The 22250-nt window shown below is 43.0% G+C and overlaps 1 protein-coding gene across 1 annotated transcript in view; it reads right to left on the bottom strand.

Moving 5' to 3' along the window:
• The window catches only part of LOC135898129 (uncharacterized), a 51976-nt gene that overhangs the window by 19798 nt on the left and 9928 nt on the right, over positions 1-22250 (bottom strand). The window contains exons 10-16 of the mRNA XM_065426879.2: positions 21459-21560; positions 20210-20499; positions 16615-16738; positions 7941-8048; positions 7451-7558; positions 3581-3678; positions 1143-1305 (exon numbers count right to left, since the gene is read on the bottom strand). Coding sequence (XP_065282951.1) covers positions 1143-1305; positions 3581-3678; positions 7451-7558; positions 7941-8048; positions 16615-16738; positions 20210-20499; positions 21459-21560 — 993 coding nt within the window. The remainder of the gene's footprint in view (positions 1-1142; positions 1306-3580; positions 3679-7450; positions 7559-7940; positions 8049-16614; positions 16739-20209; positions 20500-21458; positions 21561-22250) is intronic.

Genomic DNA, 22250 nt, shown 5'->3' with positions numbered 1-22250 from the left:
GTCATAGGTCTCACTTGCAGTTTTGCCCAGTTTGACACAAAACTTCACTGCGTAATGCTGCTCTAACAAACAATTCATTGTGTAGATGACAAGACACATTGAAAGGGTTTCACCTTAGACTCGATCTACACTCCGTGAAGGCTTGCAGACAACTGACAACTGGTGCGTTTGTAGTTAAGACCCCCCCCCCCGCCACACACACACAAACAACATGGTCCTTCACCATGTTTTGGCAGGAAAAAATCTATCCTACTACTTCCCAGATAAACCCTGTGTGCGTGCATGTGTGTCTGTGTATATATATGTAGTCATATTATATGAAGCCAACCTGCGGCTCCCGCCTGCGGCAAGTTGTTTTTTCATCCACTTTCATTTCCATTAACTTATCGTTTCTTTATTTAATTTATTAAGCACAAGTAATTTCCCCTATGTTGTCCTTGGTGTCAGTGTCTGTTGGCTTCTTGTTATATGACTAATAATATATATATATATATATATATATATATATATATATATATATATATATATATATATATATATATATATATATAAGCCAATTTGACATATGCTTGTTTCCAGCAAGGCGAGCGCCACCAACACGACCACCATGGACCCCTACCCAACGCCTCCTAGAGGAATTTCTTCTAAGTAGCATTACTCTAACACAGTTGCCACATAGCGTAGGACAAAAGCCAAGTCTCTGTGTAGTAGACTGTGCTATGTACTACACTTGATTCCCCAATAACTTTTCTGCAGTTATCTGCGCATTTTTATATAGCTGGAGCAGTTGTGTGGGACGTAATGCATACTACCCTTAAGAACAAAGCTTTATTGAAATGCATTTCACAATTAAAAAAGAAAGAGTACTTAGTAGCTTCTTAATCTTAACCACCCTTGTAGCCTGACTTTACGATTTCTTACTCACACACAGACTGAGTCTGCCAGCTGGTCATGACATGACTGATGCATCCATGTGAACCTGCGGCTACATAGCCACTACATATAATGGTTTTACTGTTAGCCTCTGTAATCCTAATATTCATGACTTAGCTAGGAACACAGGTGCATTTCACCATGTTAGGCAAGGATTAGATTTGTCCGGTAAGAGAAAAATAAATTTGCGAAGAGGACCAAACACTCACCTTTTTGTCCTTCTCAGGCACTACGTGAAAGACCCTATGGAAAGGTTTCTCAGTCAAGGAGCGCTCTTCACAGAAGCTCCTTGCGACTTGTTCTTCAACACCAAAAAATCCACTGGTGCAGAGGCTGACAAACTTCAGTGAGGCAAGTTCCTGTCCAATCGCACTGTACAGAAAATACCAGAGTACACCTTGTACATGTTACTCCTACGAAACGGACTCTGAGTATGACATAGTATTGAATTGCAAAGTTTGTCTCTGCCATACAATTAAGCTATTTAGAACCTGACACATATGTAATGCAGCCTTTTGTTGTCTTTTCTTTTTGTAACATTTCTGGCTTACCAGGACTCTGCGCCTACACTGAGAGTGACATTTCTGGTACTCCAGAAGTGTAATTTGCCAGTCCAGCTTATTTCTCCTTGGTGTCCCTCTAAAAGTTCTGGCAAAATCCACCTGTGGAAAAATGCACTTGCACTCCACTAGTTTTCCTTAAAAACGTAGCTTGCTCAGTATGGGACCAAACTATATGAAGTACCAATGCACTCTGAGGCACATTTCGAAAACCATTACTGCACAATACAATTTCTCCTGTGAGTAATACTTCACCCTTTAAGTAATAAAGTCTACGTGTCTACACTGATCTTTATGCCACTGTTTATCTGAAAAATTTCCACTAAGTCACACAGAAAAGATTATTAAAGGGAAAAGTTGTCATCCACCGGAATGTAGAACGAAGGCACAAAAGAAACGCATACGAGTTTCTCATAAAGAACACTTCGCAGTTGAGGAAAAATTTGTTCTGCTCCGGTATTCTCTTTCATGATACTTCTTCCACCTTGCAGGATTCTGCAGAACTGATTTGACACAAAATACTAGTACTAACTACATGGCTTTTAGGAACCACAAACACTAAATGTACAAAACAATCAGAGTTGTGAGACAACAATGTGTACAGCATCAAAGCTGGTGTGAAAGGCTCATAAAAGAAAAAAAAAAGAAAAATTCCTAGAAAGTCTTTGCAGAACTCTTTGAAAACAGACACTAAAAACAGTGTCTGCTGCTACAGCTACCCCCACCATGCTCCGCTAGCCCCCTTTGGACCTTGTGCTCATTGGTAGAATGTGTTATTACAACTATGGACATTTTAATGTATGAAAGAGTTTTGAAGACTCTCATCGATACCTATGTAACATGTCCTGGCTTCCCCAAACATTTTAGCCCGTTTGCCTAACATCTGCACATGAAATAATAGAAGCAAATGATGAAATCACTTTTAGGCAACGTTTCTTTCTTTCTTTTGCTTGTCACAAGAGCTCCAATTGTGTGCATGCAATGCACACAATAAAAAAAGAAACCGAGTGTTTTGCCTGAACAATCGAAGCACTGACACCGATAGCAACGTTCAGCATTGTGGTTGGACTCCTCGGACGGTGTTCAAAGCATACGAAAGTGTGACATCTTGGCGACACAGCACTTAAACAGGCACCGCAAAGCCATTTTAGGGTCACCATGTTTGCTCTAGAACTATTCTCAGCATGTCATAGAACAAAGAGCAAAAAAAAATTACGAAATTTGACCCACACATACCTATGTTATCGGCCAAAGAAAATTCAAAATATGCACTAGCAAAAATAGAGCTACCTGCCACTCCAATTTTCACAGCTTTAAGGTCCACATCATATGGTGCCTACCAATAGCAACAGGGCAATAGCGAAAGTCGGCACACTATGGTTGTCAAACTTGCTCAGCCTATCAATTGCGTTCCATGAAATTCACATGACCTTCGCAATAGGGTGCCACGCTGTCTAATTTCAGAAGCCATGATGTCACTTTCATGGCTACAACAACTTCCGCAAGGAACCTGATGAAGTGCCAAAGTGCTCGGCATGTGATGCGTCACTCTCACGATTGCAATACCTCGCTCATGGATATGAGATACTTAAAATAGTTGTAAAATGTAATGCCATAGCTTTTCTCGCAGTACTTGCAATACCATGCAAACGTAAATCACACATTACAATTTTAGCCAATCATCACAGCTGAACTCTCTTTTGTCACATCCTGTCTATGAAGTACACAAAATCGTCACATTGTGGCAATTCCATGGGTGCCGCTTAACAAACTTTCGCTGGTGTGTTGCAGGGCCTGCTGGATAGAACTAACAGCACCCCACAGATGTAGCATTTTCATTTTCCCAAGAAAGGTTTTGGCAAGTACACAATTAACATTTACAATCTCCTCAAGTATACAATTAATGTGTAACAATTTCAACCGTCATTTTACAATTCACAAACCGCATTCAGGAGGCTTTGTCTGCCAAGCTTAAATAGAACCAGCAGAAGACTGCTGCAGGCAAATAACACTGTTGAGCAGACTCACTGAAAAGTGTGCAGAGACTATACATAATTTACACAACGAAGACATAATGAGTGACCAACCAGCAGATGCTCTCAGAACGTTTACAAGATAGATGTGTTCCACCAGTGACGTAGACTCTGTAGTCCGACAGCGGCAGCTCTGCCAGTAGCTTCTTCTCCTGCAACAACAAACATAGCCAAGGCATCTCGAGTGACATAATGCTGTCTTTTCTGGATAAAGCATTTTGCAACAGGAGGTTGGATGCTGAACTTATTAGTATCACTCATGGGCAGTAAGCAGCAGTGATGAAAAAATTAGGAGGAAGCATGACTTCGTGCTACTAGCTTTCACAAGCCAACTCTCTATGAAGCTGTCCCAAGACATGACATTCGAGTCTCAGCTGCGCTTGGCAGACTCAACCCAATATTTATTTACTTACTTACTTACTTTACTTACTTTACTTTTGCTTACTTACTTTACTTTTACTTACTTACTTCACTTTTACTTACTTACTTTGCTTTTACTTACTTTACTTTACTTTAACTTTTACTTACTTACTTATTTATTTATTTCATACTAACTTGCATGCCCCATGAGGAGCATTTAGGGAGGTATCACTGCAAGACATGTGAATACCTAGACACAAGAACTGCAAAGATGAGTAGAAATCATCATTACAAATGAAGATGCAGTAGAATACAAAACATCTGTTAAATTTTACCATGCACATTGCTCGCACACATAATCGAATATTGTGTAAGAAAAAGCGTAGTTTAAAGCATGAAAGAAAAAAAAATTCACCAACGATTATGATACTCCCAAATGTGAAATCTGAGCGCAGCTCTATACGTGTTTTCATTACGCGATATATTGGCTGGCGTGGACAGTCTTTGCTTTCCGCCTCATGGTTCCGCTGCACCCTGCTCTTTACTTTCATCCTCGTGATTTTCAACTCCTGCTGCGCTTCGCTTTTGGTTTCATCTCTCGCTGTGCTTGTTCACTCGGTTACGTGGACCAACGCTCGCCGCAGGAACGGGCGCCTAAGACCTGCGCTCTAAAAAATCAGCGTGACGTTACATAGATATATAGAGCATGGCATACAGAATGACACATTTTAGGACAGAAACTGCAGGTTTAGGAGTTGCCTAAGTTTATCTCTGTCCGTTTGCATGACAGTGCTGTCAGGGAGGGAATTCCACAAATGGGTGGCTTGTGGCAAAGCAGACAAATTAAATGCATCCGTGTTTCCGTTGATGCAAGTGAAACTTAAATCATTATTCAGTTGTCGTCATATACAACTTGCATGTTCCAGCAGCAAAGACAATAACTTCATTTGATGAGCGTATTTATGAAGTATGTTTGGTTCCTGGTAAATTTTAATAGGTGTGTGCCTCTTTGGGTGCTGTGCCAACCACTCTGCATATTTTCTCTCGATATGTTTGTGCAACTTCGGCTGTTTCTTGTAACATATACATTTACCTGCTTTTTTGTAACATGTGAACACTGCAGCCACACGATGCTATCGCTCCCATTGCCTTTTCAAAGGAGCACATGCTGAACATGGAGGTGGGAAGCCAACTTCTTTTGGCTTCAAATTTTGTCATGTGACGCTTCCTCCTAGTTTCTCTGCTTCCTCCATGGTAGGAAGAAAGTATGCAGGAATGGTGCATAGAATGAATTGATGGTTTAGAGGCATCTGTGCATATCGTATCCATCTTTTAAGCCCCTAACTGCAGTGCCTGTGTGCAACATGAGATGACATAATAATAACCACAACAATATAATTCGCGTTTCATTTCTCGATCCTCGAAACATCCATCACTTCAGTATATTCGTAGTTATATATGATGTGGGAATTTAGACGCACCCTGTCACCTTCATGTGGGTGTTTGCCTAATCTGCCATCCCTGTGCCTTCCCCTTTTCACTCGCGGCGTTTTATTGGGACTGTGTTTTTACACAGACAGTCTCCGGTAGTGGCACTTTGTGCTGTGGGCCACAGCAGGAAACCAACACAGCCAGCAGAGCGAGAGCAAGGAAGAACTCTTTGGAACAGCATCTGTGCATTGTGGAGTTTAGGAGTGCCCTGACACATTTAAGCAGGCATTTGCCTATTCTGTTGTCCCCATGCCTCTCCCTTTCCACACGCAAAGGTTGACAGGGTTGGCATTTTTTTCCCTGGACTTGTTTGTGGCTGTGGCGCAACCGGCAGAGCAGGCTCAAGAGAGACCTCTCCGGGACAGCATGAGGTATGTACACATTTTTCCTTTCGTCTACCAACCCCTTTGTTTGAGCGTTGCTCAGATTTGAGCTCGTCTGCGGTGCCTTGCACCTACTACGGTGAGCACGTACCTCATGTTGCTCCTTTTCTGAATGCCAAGCCAGAGAGCAGTGCCTAGTGCTTGTGCGTGGTCGTACTACGCGAAGCCACACTTATAGAAAGCCTGACCTGACGAAGATTGCCCTTTCTCTCGCGAGCAGGCCCACTGGTCATCGCGAGAGTATGCAACATAGCTGCAGGAACACTTTTCAACTGGCGGCGTGTCGCAGGGAATGATCCTCCAACGGTGATTTGCTAGCGGCATCTTTCTGTATTTTCGCCCTTGGCGCGGCAGCCGTTTTGCTTCCCATGCCGCTTCGGGACCAGGTGTGTGTGCAGTGTTTGGTGTCACCATGGGCAAATAAACTTGTTTCTGTTAACTTGGGACAATACTTTGTTTCTCGCGGCCCACTGCTCAGCGGTCTTTGCAGGTGGAGCAGGGGTGTGCAACGGTGCACTAGATTACGCGGGGCGACAGCTGACGTGACCCTGCAGCTCGTTGAACCCAAACCCGTGGTGCTCAGTATTCATTGTGAGATACAAGACCCCCACAACAAGCAAATGCTGCACAGGCATCGACCATTTTTCAATTGTCTGATATTTTTAACCTTCTGGATTATTCAGACCTCATGACATCACTGCTACGTACTCTATAGGAACAATGCATATAATGGAGACTGAGATTTCAGGTAATCTGCGATGTTCTTGATTTTCAAGAATGATCCCTATGTGCCATGTTGTAAACAAGGTGGCCATGAACAAAGTCGCCAATCAGCTACCTGCACTCTCGTTAATATTATTGGGGCAACTTCTTGGCTTTCAGTCCTGGTATACGGAGTACGGCTTTCAGTGCCGTACGGCAACTGTCAAAACGTCTTCATTGATTAGGCACCGAACTTTAATTTTGGTAGCCAACGTCTGATAAATTATCTCTGATTAAGCCTTGTGCCCCAGGCAATGTGGCCATCACAAAAATTCATCACCAAGTGGTGTGGTGCTGGGGCAGCATGATGTTCTGTGAAGCTTGTCACTAATATGTTCATAATGAATAGCTTTCCCTAGAAATGAGGTCATGTTAAAAAAATTTAGCTAGAAAACTTTTGGCGTCCAGAACTTGGGTTGCCGTCATACACTGGTATAAGAGGGAAGGTGGTGGTTCCATGAAATATTAGAATAATCAAGCATTCAGTCGATGGCTGTAAATGAATTCTCGTCTTTGGCTTATTTTGGTTATGAGCCATGTTATTGGCAAGGAATCCTGATCACCAAAACTGAAGCTGTCGATTACACGTGTTTTGAATTTATATTCGTTCGTTTCAAAGACTTTGAAAACTATGAATACTGATACTTGAGACTAGGTAAATATCAAACAGCAATATTCAATAATACCGAAAACAATGAATGTTTGCACAAGCCTACGCAATACAACCAATATCCAATGTTCTACCAGAGTGATGCCCTGAAAGGGAGCATGAAAGGGAGCTTGAAGGAGTGGGTGGTGGGAAGTACACATAAATACAAAACGTGTGCAATAATTTATAAAACATAAGTTGGTGGAAATGTTCTGCGGCAAACCCAAAATTTAGGAGCATCTTTCCTACAGGAACGAAGAGATCACAATGGAAGCTTACCAAATATGTTGCTTCTTCCAAACTTGCATCAAAAACTGGTTTTTCAGGTTGCTTCAAGAGTCTGGTAATCCTCTCAAGCAACTGGCCTTCCCAGTCGTCAGATTCCCGCTGAATGAAAAACAATGGACCGAAGATGAGGCATTGCATGCTTTCGCACTCTAACAGCTTCTGCACAAACAAGGCGAAATTTGGTGCTAGATGAAACGTTAAAAAAAAATTAAATTGTGGGGTTTTACGTGCCAAAACCACTTTCTGATTATGAGGCACGCCGTAGTGGGGGACTCCGGAAATTTCGACCACCTGGGGTTCTTTAACGTGCACCTAAATCTAAGTACACGGGTGTTTTCGCATTTCGCCCCCATCGAAATGCGGCCGCCGTGGCCGGGATTCGATCCCGCGACCTCGTGCTCAGCAGCCCAACACCATAGCCACTGAGCAACCACGGCGGGTTAGATAGATGAAACGTCAAAAATTTCATTAGCAGACTCACTTTGTTCACAACAGTCGCAAATTGCAAGCGTTTCTGGATTGACACTGGCACTTCCTTTTCAGTGCAGCTCACAACCACCACTTTCTTTCGTAAGAGACAATAGCATGCCTGCAAAAATACAAAAAGAATGAGGTACAGTGTGTTTGTTGGTCAGAAAAAAAGTACAAATCTGAAAACCAGTCAAAACATGGGTCAGTATGTCTAACAACTAGGGGAATTAATAGTTGGGCTAGTCAGTCTTGCATTTATGGTCATAGCTCATGTCTTAAGTCATACACATTAGTTTGATGCTCATATATTTTATACAGTTCACAGTGACCCGCTTTTAGATCTCTTTACAGCCACATTACAACTACCATCTGCAAGTCATTTGATTGTTTCATACAGAATACAAAGACAACTCATTACTATATGTAATGGCACTCCATGGCCCTACCTAGCTCTTGCGCCATTAAACACCACACGTCATCAGTTGGTCTTGCATTTCTCATAAGGAACATTAGCGCAACAAAAAGAAAATGCAACGCAATGTCTTCCCTTTCTGTGTGCGTTACATTTTTGTTTTGTTGTGCTAATTTCCTGCATCAGTAATAACTAGGGCTGTGTTAACCCTAGCTGTTCTTGAGACCGAATCGAATACAAATCAAATTAGTGCCAGAAGTTACTCAGATTGAATCGAGTATATAAAATACAGGTAAACCTCAATATAATGAACTTCCATTTAACAAAATTCTTGATATAATAAATGATTTAACTTCTCGTAACTTCTCGTCAATAGAGCACCGTGTATTTAGAACCTCAATAAAACGAAATGTGTTCACAAACAATTTCAATATAACAACATTTCACTGCCGCCACGATGAAATACAGAGACAATAAATGGAAACTTCTGCAGACGCAGATGGTCAAATGATTGAACTACAAGCGGCTGCTTGCAAACGCACCCCTCAAATCACATGCTGCACAACCAAGAGCGACCGCTGAAGCGGAGCAGTGTCGTGTTCCATGTAAAGTCCAAGTGTGATAAAATCCTCCATTAAAACTTTTTTTCGGGGCGAGTTGGTGCATACTTGACATAAAAATTGTAACAGCAGCAACACATGCATCCACAAAGTAACAAGGACGAGACACAAGTGCAGACACAGCGCTTGTGTCTCGCCCTTGTTACTTTGTGGATGCATGTGTTGGCGCTGTTACAATTTTTATGTCAAGTGATAAAATCCTAATGCGCCCCATGCGCTGTATGCTTTTGCTGCAAGTGAACACTGGCAAGGGTAAGCCGAGAAGGATGGTCGTTGATGAGTGCCGTCTTCCCGCACAAGCAAAGGGAGAGGGGGAGAGGAGCAAGCTTGGGATAATGCGATCAAGTGCACACGGGGGGGAAGGGGAGCTGGAGGGGGGGGGGGGGGGGGGGGGGGCAAGTTCGCACATGCCTGTAAGCGCGGCCGAGTGCATACGCCACCACACACCTTGCTTTAGCGGTAATCTGCCGTGTGAGCAAAGACTGGGTGTGCCGAGATGGCGTGGCATCATGTAAGCTGTCTTCCCACGCATTTAGTATTGTAGATTGCATAATCTCGAGTTTCAGTGACCCATTGGAGCGAGAGGCAGACGAAGCATTCGCTCCCCGCTGCCGGTGCTTTTCATGATAGCATCGTCCCAGTGCAGGCGACACTATCAGCCGCAGGAGCGGAATGCACGCGAAAATGTGACTGGCTTCGCTTAATTCGTACTGCCTATGTGAAGATGTCGTCGACGTGGCATGAAACCGTATCATTCGTCACAGACTTCCACATTCATCAAAATTAATTGTTTGCTCAATCAGATTTGGTTTTTTTGACTGCCCGATAATTCGGAAAATTCTGCGTCCCCTTTCTTCAATCGGCAGCTGTACTTATTTGCATAAAAGGTCGAATTTCAATATAATGAAATTTCTATATAATAAAGCAAATTGCTGATTTTACCGACTTCGTTATATCTAGGTCTAACTGTATTTGTGCATACTTGTTTTGTTTTACATGCCGATTTCAAATATTTAGATTTTTGAGCACCTCAATTATTGCATAAGTTAATTAAAAACATTTAAATATCACATACTATTGTGAGAAAGTAGGAAAATAAAATTTTAATTTTAATGCATGGCTCATAGCCAAAAAGGTTAAGAGTGCAATAATGCAAGCTTTTCTAAATAGTGATGAATAAAAGTGCCAGTATAGTACATTGAAGTTCACTTTTTGTAATGTGGAAATAATGCAGCATGAAAAAGAGACAAACAATTAAGTTTTGAAGCCAGGGCTTTAAAATCTGCTTGCATTATAAGACTTATCATGCATGTAGCTTTGTACTGCAAATAAAATTTGATTCTATCTGCTATGGGTGCTGAGGTATCAACGCTGGCTGATTGCAGAAGTAAAAAAATCTGATAGAGAAAATCGCAAATAAACAACTTGGGATAGGAGGGACATGGGTCTATGGAGTTAATTTCATTATGCCTTGACCAAAGTAGTGATATGTGAGGCAAGATACTTTACAGATTAGTGGAAAAAGAGATATATTTAGAAAATGTGAGTTTTAAAGATTTGATCTTTTTGTGATTTTCGGTCTCCTAGGTCCAGGCTGCCCCTTTAACTGTATTTCTACACATTATAACACTACACATTATAAAGCAATCTTTATTAAAAGCACAAAGGGAGCATTAGGAGCAACTAACCAAATTGTCCACAAACTCAGGGCTCTTCAGAGCACATGTGGTCATGCATTGTCATATAAAGTTTATAGAGGTAATGTTGCGGGCCAATCAATATCTGTGTATACCTTCGCGACCAAACCGGACATGAACGTAGTAGTCGGCCAATGCCAGAGCAATAAAAAGAATTTACCGCCCTTCCACTACATTGAAGAGGGGTGTAAGCGAAGCTCGGGATCCATGCCTTTTTGTTGTCGTAACGCCTCAGCTTTGCGCTACCTTACGGCGAGGTTGGCACGTCGACGACTAGCCCTTTCTCAAGCGAGTTCCCGGCGGCGTTCATCAAGCGCCACTTGTTCTTCGGCCAAACGCACGATGTGCAGCCCACTTCCGCTGCCGTTCCTATAACACAGCCTGCTCTTTGGCCTGAACTGGCGGGAAACGGCAGGCACGAGACAAGCAAACACCCAATCACATCGTTTCCCTCCTGGGGGACACGTGTGATAGGCTCATGCTTTGCAGTGCATCTACCTTTTTATGCATATAAAACCCGCTTTAAAAGCCACGTATGATGAACCGACCGTGGCTGAATCGGTTAGTGTGGTGGTCTTGCAACCTGGAGGTCGGTGGTTCGAATCCGCAGCCCGACAAGCAATTTATATTTTCGTGTGACTTCGTTATTTTCGTACGGCACCAGCATGGATGCTGAGACAAGTGAGGCAATACAAGCTGCGCTTGAAAAATACAATTTTCCCCCTAGTTCAAATGGTTGCTGCAGATGGTGCTGCTATTGGATAAAGTATGTTACAATGAAAGGTATTCTAATTTAATCTGATGAGAGGACACAGCTAGAAAAGCTAGTACAGTAAAACCTCATTAAACCATAGTCGCCTAAACAGTAGTTTCGTTTTAAAAGTAGTAAAATCAAATCTCTGACTTAGCGGCCATTGAACATAGTGTGTTTTGTATCCGCATAAATCATACCAGCTTATTGCATATGTATCAGTTAACACGTAGTGTTTCCATCCTTCGTCGCGCAATCACAGCGGTGCGTCGTCCCCGTTGGCCGGCCCAGCAGAACAACAAGCCTCAGAGATCAGAACCACCTCCAAGCGCCCTGTGCGTGTGCATGTCAAGCCACGTCAACATCACTTCGGCGCCATGCCAGAGAGCGTTGTCAAGCCTGTGGCATGTGGAGTGTTTTGCGTCCAAGCCTTGGGGTGGTGCCACCATCAAAACGACAACAGCGCACCACCGCAATGGTAATCAAGCGCCAGCTAAGCCTTTATTTATGTAAACTTCATTTGCAATGCTTCAAAACAATATGTACACAAAACGTTTCTATCTTAAATTATAAACTTTTTGAAGCAAATTCAGCTTGAATTTTGAAAAGCTTTATATCGTGACTTCTTGAATGGGTAACTGCAAGAGAGAGAGCAGGCATTCCGGACCAGAAGATAAACAGTCGCGACAGAATTCGCCCTTGTGAAAGCTACGTGTTTATGCTCAAATCAAGCTGCAGTTTATTAATATTGTAAACGAAGCGGCGCGACATGTCCAGCTACAAAAGTGGAGGAACTTTAGCAACATACCAGCGTGTGATGACTCTATGTGGTCGGATGTATTTCTGCATTCAGCGGAGGACAGCTTGCATTCACCAGAAATGTGTGGTGGGACTGTACGTAGCATCTTTTTGCACATAAACAATTATGCATGTTATGTTCCAGTATATCTTCTGAAACCCTGTTCACGTGCCTTTTTATTTCATGTAAACATAGATGCTGTTGCAATAAAGCTGTTTATTTGCAGCCAGTTGGTGTGATGAGCATTGTGATTTCGCTCAGCCTATGCAGCAGCACCTACCTTCAAAGGTAAATGTAAAAGCTGATTCTGAGTGCCAAATAATATATATATACTATATGTGTGTGTGCATTTGTGTGACGCGAGCAGGGGGTTGCGGACGTAGGACAGCATGGTCGCCCAAACACTGCCTATATTCTTCGTCTTTCTCCTTCTCTTCTAGTGCGCCGTATTGTCCTTGTGTGATTCGTCACACGCTTCCCCCTCCACGCGATAGTGTGAGCAACATGCAACATACGAGGGAACTAGGAGACAGTGACAAATGAAAAATAAAAATGCGCAGTTAATCCAATGTCCCACGATAATTCTGCAACCTCGTCGGCTTCATAGAAAAGTGCAGCTGTCCGACCACCTCTACCATAGCTCTGGTGGGTGAGGCTGGCTGTAGCGTCCAGGGTGACATATGAGTGCTCCGCACATGAATACAGCTAGTGTCACAGCATGTGCTCTGGTCGCAAATGAATGAGGCAGGGGCGCCACATAGCATCGGTAAATAAGCTTATGCTTGATGTCTTTAGTGACTGAATGGCACATGGTGTGGCCTATGTTTGTTTCATGTCTCTTATTTGTAATGCTCTTTTGACTTCAGTCCATTTGTCACAGATGGCAGACATGTGCTGCTGCTTGCTTGAATGGTTGTTGGACTATCTTGCTCAAAAATGGTCCGTATCCTTTGCATCGCATAGTATGGCGTCGCCATTGAAGTCCTTGGCGTAGGTCCAGTCTTGATCGCGGCCAAAGCCATCCTCGGCGACGATTCTTGCTGGGAAAATGGCCTATTTGTTGTGTTCGGCTTTGGTTGAGTGGAACTTTGCATTGACGTCTTTCTTGTTGTCGTATCTGTGCTTTAGGCAACACTCTTTGTCGTCTGTGGTGAAGTCGTCGCCAAGATAGTCGAGATAGTTGAATTTATCTCGAAGTGACTGATTTGGATCTTTCTGATGTGGCTGCGATAGCTAATGCTGTAGCACTGATGCAGGAATAAGCCTGGTATCCGTTTGGCATATTTGTGTTATCAGTGGTGGGCTAGTGACACACTGCTTGCTTTCCTGTGGCTTGTCAAGTGGTAAAAGCATTGTGCCAGGCTTCACAGAAGTCTCTCCTGAGGCTGTTGCAACGACATGACGAATGGGTGCTTCAATAATTCTGTAGTACGTGATGCTATTTTGTGTGTGCGACGTTTCTGCAGAGGCAGAGGCTCGTTCAGGTGTTGCATGTGGAAGAAAGTTTGTGTGTTGCAAAGTGGTGTGGTCTCCTAATATACGCGATTCACATGTTAATGCTGAAATTACATTGCCTTCCGTGTAAAATGAGCACCCATTGGTGGTTTCCCACTGGCCTATCATCAGATAAGTAGAATTTGCTCTATCTGAATAAATAATAGTTGCGCTTGAGATGCGGCGTTGTCTTAGAGCCGTGTAAGTGTCACGTGACGTGAAACCCAGAGGTGAGCAACGCACATAGGACAACGTTGTGAACGCGTCAGATGGTTCAGGGACATAGGTAATTCCTGCGGCGTGTCGAGGGCGTAGATGGTGAATAAGGCTCTGCGGTAGTCATTATCAACATACATATGTGCATCGTCTTCTCGTGAGGATCATGACATGGAAAACTCATCGATGGTCTGCTCATGCGAGGCTGCGTGTGACTGCGGCGACACAGATGAAATTTATCTAGCTGTTGGATAATGGAGGGGTCTGCAACGTATAAGTGAAATCGATTGATCATCTCTTCCTTGATTTTCTCCCACGATTCGTTGTTTTCAAAGATAAGTGTGAGGTAGAACCAAAATTCCTCACCGGTAACATAGTTATTGAAGTAGGTGATCATATCCCGTTCCAACCATGATGCAGCGGATGCATGGAGCTTGAAGAGGCAAAGTCAGTCTTTCACGGGCCCTGTGTCCGCTGATCTGGTGTACTTGGGTATGTCCAAGACTTACGGTGATGCGGTCATGATGCTGGTTGGATGTCGGTGGTGGAGCTATGCACTCTGGGTTCACGCCGTGGTGTTGAGTACTTGCATGATGATGTGAGGCCGATAAGGTGGCTGTCAGGTCGTTATACTGTTGACGTGTGTGAGGCGAGCAGGAGGTTGCGGACGGAGACAAACATGCTCACCCGAACGCTGCCTTTATTCTTCGTCTTCCTCCTTCTCTTCTAGTGCGTCGTACCGTCCTTGTGCGATTCGTCACACATTTTATGTGTGTGTGTGTGTGTGTATATATATATATATATATATATATATGCCTTATGTGCACGAGGCAAAATTAGGATAAACCTAGCCAAAGCAAGCGGGCAGCGCAACAGCAATAACGGAAGCAGACGACGCAGGCGTCGATCATCTGTTGTGCAATGCTCCTCACAAGCGTCATTGTGCTTTCAACACACATTTAACTTTCTAAGCAACTAGAAATTATTCAGAGGATGCCTGTCATTTCTAAATTTAAATTGTAAGTGAATAATATTCAAAACATTATCTATTATTAGTAAGTAACCATTTTTCTGGTATCAGTGCAACTACCGTTAGAATCTAGGCAACACTAGCATTGCCTGCGAAGACCGGCCCCATTGGCCCTATGGGAATGTCACAGGCTTGGCATTATGGCGTCGTGCAAGCTAGGACTCGCGTCATGCCGAAGCTCGCATTAAAAAATGCAGGGTGCTCAGCATAGAAAAAAAATTGGACATTGTTCATGCTATCTAACGTGACATGAAGAAGTCGTCACTGGCACGTGACAGGGATCTACTGTTGACTACGGTGTGTGGCATTTGGAAAGCAAAGAAGTTGCTTAGCAATGCTGCTGCGACCGTGAAGAGATGTCAGCTACGAGGTTCAAATTTTCACCATCGTTACCTTTCTTGTTGCTGAAGTGTCACCTAACGACAGTGACGAGGATGACATGGAAAGCGACAACACGGAAAGCAACAACACAGGAGATTCAGGCCTGACAGTGGCAGAAGCTGCATGTTACGTCAGCCTCATATATGCAATCGTCGCGACGAGAACAGCACTTCACTATGAAAAAGGCGCCCCACGATTTCTGCAGTGCTACTGCGTGCGTGCACGGAGAATATGCAACGCCAACGACGAATCTGCCATGCGAGTGTTTGCCAAGAAGAGGGGAGTGGCTGAAAAGCTGGCTCGCAGCTTCAGTAAGAGGCCGCTGTTGTCGCTGCTAGACCGCGGCGGCATCAAACATACTTTTGTCGCGCCAACTGAATAAATACTGTACGTTTTTGTCTTTTCATCGCACTCTCTCCAAGGTCTGTTTTTGACAGGTAAGTGGGCCATTTCATGCTATTTCGGTTAAGCAGTACTACCGTTAGTGTGTACTTCTTTGGAGATCTGGCCAACTATGGTTTAACGAGGTTTCACTGTATAATTAAATGTTTAGCGTGCCCTGAGGCTTGCCAGTATATTTATTTTTCTTGGTGTTTAGAGGTCCCAGGCCTTCCTTTAGTGCAACAAATGAGATGTTGACAATATCACGTCAATACCGTTTTAAAATAAAAGAAAAAATGCTGGAAGCGCAGAACTCGCACAACAAACCACCAACCATGGAGTGAGCAGCATGGCTAGTCTTGCGCTTTGCACACGTCTGGCAACTACTGGATCTACTAGGCTTTGCTAGTTCCCTCTTAGAGAATGCACTGGCAACGTGGCCAAGAAGCATGCCCGCAAATTATTTTTTAAAAAATATCACTCTTGCTACATTTGGTGGCCAAATTAGTATGCCGCCATACAACTGAAGGCAGAATTATAGAACAGCATGCTGCAAAGCATCCAAAATTTCGGTCACCCTTATGCATTAGGTCTACAGAGCCAGTAACAGTGCCACGGAGCTGTTTGAATTATCCGTGTCTGAATAATCAGCAGGCAAAATGTTATACCAAAAGCAACATCGTCAAAACCAGTTTCCTACTGGTTATGTCCGACAGGGAACGCAAGACACACACCTATCCACCAGACATCAATACACATTAGTCATACCAATCAGGTAGCTGCACGATGTGGACTCCGTTCACACCACATAAATTGTGCATGTCCCTCTCATGAGCTGTTGCAGGCACCACATGCAAACTGAGGCGACATACTAATGGATACAAGGGAGCAAATGTAAGTCACCTGCTGTTGGGATGCCTTGGACTCCAGGTAGCTTTCTGTGAGAACAATAATAACCACTTCCGCCCGTAACGCCTGCTGCCGAAACTCATACTTCCGATTAATTTCCTTATTTGACATGCTGTCACTGTCTGGAAGAAAAAAAAAATATGTATATTAATGTCCCAAAGACAATGCTCACAAAACTGACATATTCGAACGTAATGCCCGTTGCAAAAGCGCCGAGGCTACAGTCACAACTTTGGTTGCCTACAGAAGCAAGCTTCTCACTCCATAACATTTTTAATTCATTACTGTACCAAAATGATCAAGCTAACCAAGGGCTGAATTTTGAAATGATTATTCCATTGGATGATTCTCCCAGCCGAGTCATCAAAATTGAGTACACATTTACTACAGTACAAACATCATAATATCAGACTTGTGACATTTTGCACAGAATTTTTGCCACAAGCAAGTCGTGCTCTCAATGCCTTCTTGTTCTTTTGCTTTTTAAAGAACTACATGCTAACTTTTCATTTTTAAAAAAAGAAAGATTACACAAGAACAAAAGATGCAGCTGGCTGGCTTTTATGTTTCAGTGGTGCGATGTTCTCTACCAGCAACTCAAGGAAAGTTGAGTTTCCAGGGCTAACAGCAAAAGAAGTAAGGGAATTATTGCAAAATGCAACCCCAGAGACTAATTAATTAGGGTAATAAATTAATTAAATTCTGGCATTTGACATGCCAAATTCACGAGATGAATATGAGACACGTCGTAGTGGGGGTCTCTGGAATAATTCAGACCACCTCGTATTTTTTAACAAACACCTATATCTAAGCACACAAGCATTTTTGCATTTCACCCCATCAAAATGTGGCTGCTGCGGACAGGATCAAACTTGTGATCTCAAGTTCGGCAGCACAATGCCATAGCCACTAAGCTATTGCAGGGTGTAACCCACAGAGACTAAACATATAATTTGCACTGCATAAGTTGGTACATCGCACTATAGTCAAGGACAGCTGCATGTGTCCCTCCAAGGAAACCTTTATCCTTCGTATCTTTGCTGGAAAAGCTTTTTTTGCAAGACACCAACACATAAAGGGGAGTAGTGGCCAAGAGGTAGTTTGTGCACAAGGTCAATGAAATCCATCTCCGTATCCCCCTTTTCAAATGACCTGTGAGTTTGTGCTGTGAGCTGTCTTCTTTTGTCCCCACACAAGATTTTTGCTGTTTGCGCTGTGCGTTCTCGTTGCTGAACAGCTAGCATTCTAGGACTGCTCCTTTTCGTGTAAACGAACTGTTTCTTGAAGCACGAAAGAACAGAACACACATACATGTGTAGCTCTTGTGTCGAGTGTGCTACACTCAGGCCATCTACACACCATTTCATGCACAGCAGGCAATGTTACAAAGGCTAGAGAAACCCGTTTCACTCCTCGAATCTGCATACAAAAAATAGTGCACCACATATGAAAGAGAAATGCAAGTATGTATCGTCTAATTCAATATAAAATTAAGCCTCATACTTTTATGTTGCAAATCTGAACCTATTTATCATTAAATTGGTGTGTTTCACTGTTGGCTCTCTGCCCGCACTGTTTCTATTATACATAGATTCCACTGCCCCGCAACACCGTTGCACCGTATGGTAAGAGTGGTGCACACAAAAGAGACACTGATGCCGAGAAAATCACCGACAAAGAGGAAGCTCCGCGTCGCCTCCAAAGCGCAATATTTCTTTTAGTTTGTTTTTCACGCTCCTTGTCGTGAACACCGCAAATGTCTTGCTTTAGCCGGACACTTGAACTATTCTAAAGCAAAAGTGCATGCGAAACCATCTGGAAAGTGTGACAGTGTAGTATCCCCACGAGAACGGAGGCCACATTTCTCTATGTGCGTAGCTGGTATGGCTGCAGAAAGAAGCGCAAAAGAAAGAGGCGTGTGCAGGAAGAAGACTCGCCTCCGTTGCTAGGCGGCACTTGTCTGGGTGGAGGATGCACTCCTAAAGCTTGATGCGTCATTTACTTAGCAAACAGAAAAAAGAAAAGTCCCCTCCCGCATTTTCTTCCTCCAGCGCCATCTCACATTTTCTGAACCCATACACCGCAGCATCCGCCTTCTGCACCTTTTCATCTGCTAGCCTACTGTTCCGGCTGGCGTGAAAGATAAAGAAATCTAAGAATCCCCAGATTTCTCAATTCATTTGTAGTAGTAGTACTTAGGCGTAGATAACATGACATGGAAACTGAGTCACAACCGTCATTCTGGAAAGTATGGTATTCTGAAGTTTGTAGTACCTAAATATTGCCACATGGAAACTACAAGCAGTCAGCAGGGGATTTCTGAAAAGCTTGTTAATCTGAAAAGTTCATTAATGTGGTGTTCGTAGTAATGAGGTTTCACTGTATTTGGCATAATGTGACAACCATAAGTTGTAGTTGAATATATGTGAAGTAGCTATACATGTATTGCAGAAAGTGTTGCAGATCAAAAACAACAGCATTTTGAAATACACGAAGCAAGATTCGTAAGAACATTGTTACGTTTGACGAACTCGCCAAATAGCGGAGGCCGGGGTCATTGTGGTATTGACGTCAAATGATATTCCACTGAGTCAACATGGACACTGAGATGCTGACAAATTCGGCATTCCTACAAGCGAGCACAATGCTATTCTATCTAAGCAACTTGCTGGTGACACGACTGTGAAGCCATCTTCAAAGGCAAGGCATGTGGGCTAATTGCTCAAGAAGGGGGTGTGTGCATATTCAGCAAGCTGCCAAAGCTGACCACATCTAAGAGGCTGCTAGTTACCAAAGACAAGTGTTTTTTTATTGTGTTGTGTTGTGCATAATACCAACGCATCAGCCAGTCACGAAATGGTTGGGAATTTTGGGGAGCAGCTTTCCTTCTGATGGCTTGGTTTTCTCACCTCCCTTGGCGATTAGTGGGAAAATGGATATCATGTATTTGCTTACCCCTTTCCTCGATCATCCTAAAGACGGGGTGTGTGCTTTGTGTTGACCTTCTCCTCCTCGGAGGTGAGGTCGGCAATGTGTACATGACCACCGGGTTGGAAAATGAGGACATGGCCCATTTCCATGGCAAGTGATCTAGGGAGGACCGACGGTTTTGAAGAGACATCCTTTGTGTGTGGTGAGTGCTGTCACAGAATGATTTAGCATGCTCTGCCATCATGTAGAAGTGCTTAGAGAACAATGCAGCTGTGTGCTATGATGGAGCATGTGCTGTGCTCACAAGTCCTGCCAGTACGAGTATGCCTTTGTCTTTAAATAAGTTTGTCCTATTTCCCCCTTGCGAATAAACCCCCTTTCATTCCTCCAACCTCTCATCTTTGTACTCAAGATGAAGGAAGTAACTCTTGCCAAGGAAGTTCGGATAACGACTTGGGCAGCTTAGCCTCCGTGTGATGACATATAGCGTATGCCAGCTACCCGTTCCGAGACGCACTGGCAGCATAGGCTAAAGAGCAATCCTCATTGTGATGCCCAACTCCGACACGACGACACCACACTAATGGTGCAGCTTCTGCAGCATTGACTGCCAAGTATGAAATGGAACATAGCTCAGAATACAGTACAAAGGGGCCACTTGCCAACAGTGTCCATGCTGCAAGAAAACTGGAAGGATGGAATTCGAAGCAATGGGGGCGGCCGCGGCTGTCCGTGGCCTGTGCCCTGTGAATCGGACGTGCCTCGACTGTCCTGCGAGCCAAAGTTTTGCACTGCAGTGGGCAGGGGAGTGCCAGGTGTGGCGGTGCCCGTGCTGCTCGGACTCGATGCACCACCAACACCTAGCGGTCCCTGGGGCGTGCCCAAGCTGTCCAACGAGCACCAGGCCTCGTAATGATTGCGCTCGAGCAAACACTGCAGCCGGCAACACTGATACATGAAAGGAGAAAAACAGAAACCTCAATTTGGTGATACAGTCAAACCTCCAATAAAACGTGCAAAGATATATTGAACTGCCAGATATAAGAAAGTAATTGTATAAAATTTAGCTGACTATGCGTTGCATAAGTGAGTACATTCCTGCCAACCTGTGAACCTTAAAATTCATAAGAATTCCACTGACATGACACCAAAGGGGTGGAAAAAAGGGGAATAGCCTGCTTTCTCTATTATTATTATTATTATTATTATTATTATTATTATTATTATTATTATTATTATTATTATTATTATTATTATTATTATTATTACAGGAACTTGTTTGGATGATTTTGATCAAAGCAACTACCCTCATATGTGCTTTCATCATCAGCCCGCTGAGCAAAACGAGAGCCAATGTTTCGACAAGTGGACTTGTCTTTTTCAAGGCCTTGAAAAATACAAGTCCACATGTCAAAACTCTGGCTCTTGCATTCATCTTGTTCTCATTTTGCTCGTCTTGAATTTTCGTCTCCTCATTCCCCATGTTTTCCATGGATTTCATAATGAGCAAAACTTTGAAGGAAGCTTCGGAGACCACCGAGCAAAATGTTTTCACAAGTTCAGATTTCATAAAGCTTGACACAAAATTTGTAAAATTGTAACACAAGAACAAATGAGTAAACTTTACAAAAAAAATTTGGGAATGTTGGCAAGCATGTGAGTGTCATACAGCTACAAATAAACAGAATATGGAATACACGAGGTAATATCAGCTGCAGCAAAACAAATATTTGTTTACTCACAGCCCGAAATATGTATCCTGGAAGTAAAAATGTCCCCCTCAGCAAGAGACTTAATAAAGTACATTCTTTCATACTAGTTGACCTTTAAAGCCCTTTAGAAGGTGCTGTTGGTGTAACAAGTATCTTTTTTTTAACATTCCTTGTACGATTCGTGCAAGAACTCACAAATTCTTTGTCTTGGGGATGGGCACTAATCACAATGAAAGGCCGATGATCTGGGCACAGTAAAGGTGTAGCACTGTCCGCTTGTGCAACAAGGGCGTGTGGCTATAAAGAAAAATAAGAAGCAGCACATTGGCACTTGCCTGATACACTTAAGGTATGAGAGTACATAAATTCAGCTCTGCTCTACCACCAGACAATTTTCCAGCAGTGAAATTAGGAATGCACTGCCCTAACAAAAAGATCCTTCACAGATGTATGCAAATCAGGCAACTGACACATCAAAGACAGGGAAGATATACAAGCAATTTCTCACAACTTTCAGAAGAACAGTCTACACCCGTTAATTTGACCTCGCGGGATCAAAGAAATTGGTCAAATTATTTAAATGGTCGAATTAAACAAGACTCAGAAAAAAATTGAGCAGAGACATTTAAGAGCAAGCTTTAGCTCGGGTGCTCCTATATAAATACACGTAGAAGGAGAATTTGTTTATCTCGGCAACCACTGCACCCAATTTGACAAGGTTTGTTACAGTTAAAAGAAAAGCTTAAAGTCTAGTGACTGTTGGTTTCAAATTTTTTATTTAGGTCGTCAATATATTATAGAAAATATGCAAAAACCAAAAATTTTCAGAAAACAAAACTGTCAGGTTTATAATTCTAACTCGGCAAGAAAAAATGATATCACAATTCTGTGAATTGCATATGATAGTACATCTAAAGCAGACAAAATTTATATGTTACACATGAATCCAAAAAATATTCAGTAATATGGAAGTACAGCTTTTGCAGA

This window comes from Dermacentor albipictus, chromosome 3 (genome assembly GCF_038994185.2).
Source record: "Dermacentor albipictus isolate Rhodes 1998 colony chromosome 3, USDA_Dalb.pri_finalv2, whole genome shotgun sequence".
Taxonomy (NCBI): Eukaryota; Metazoa; Arthropoda; class Arachnida; order Ixodida; family Ixodidae; genus Dermacentor; species Dermacentor albipictus.
The sequence above is the reverse complement of the archived record's forward strand: the minus strand, read 5'-3'. Positions and strand labels throughout refer to the sequence as shown.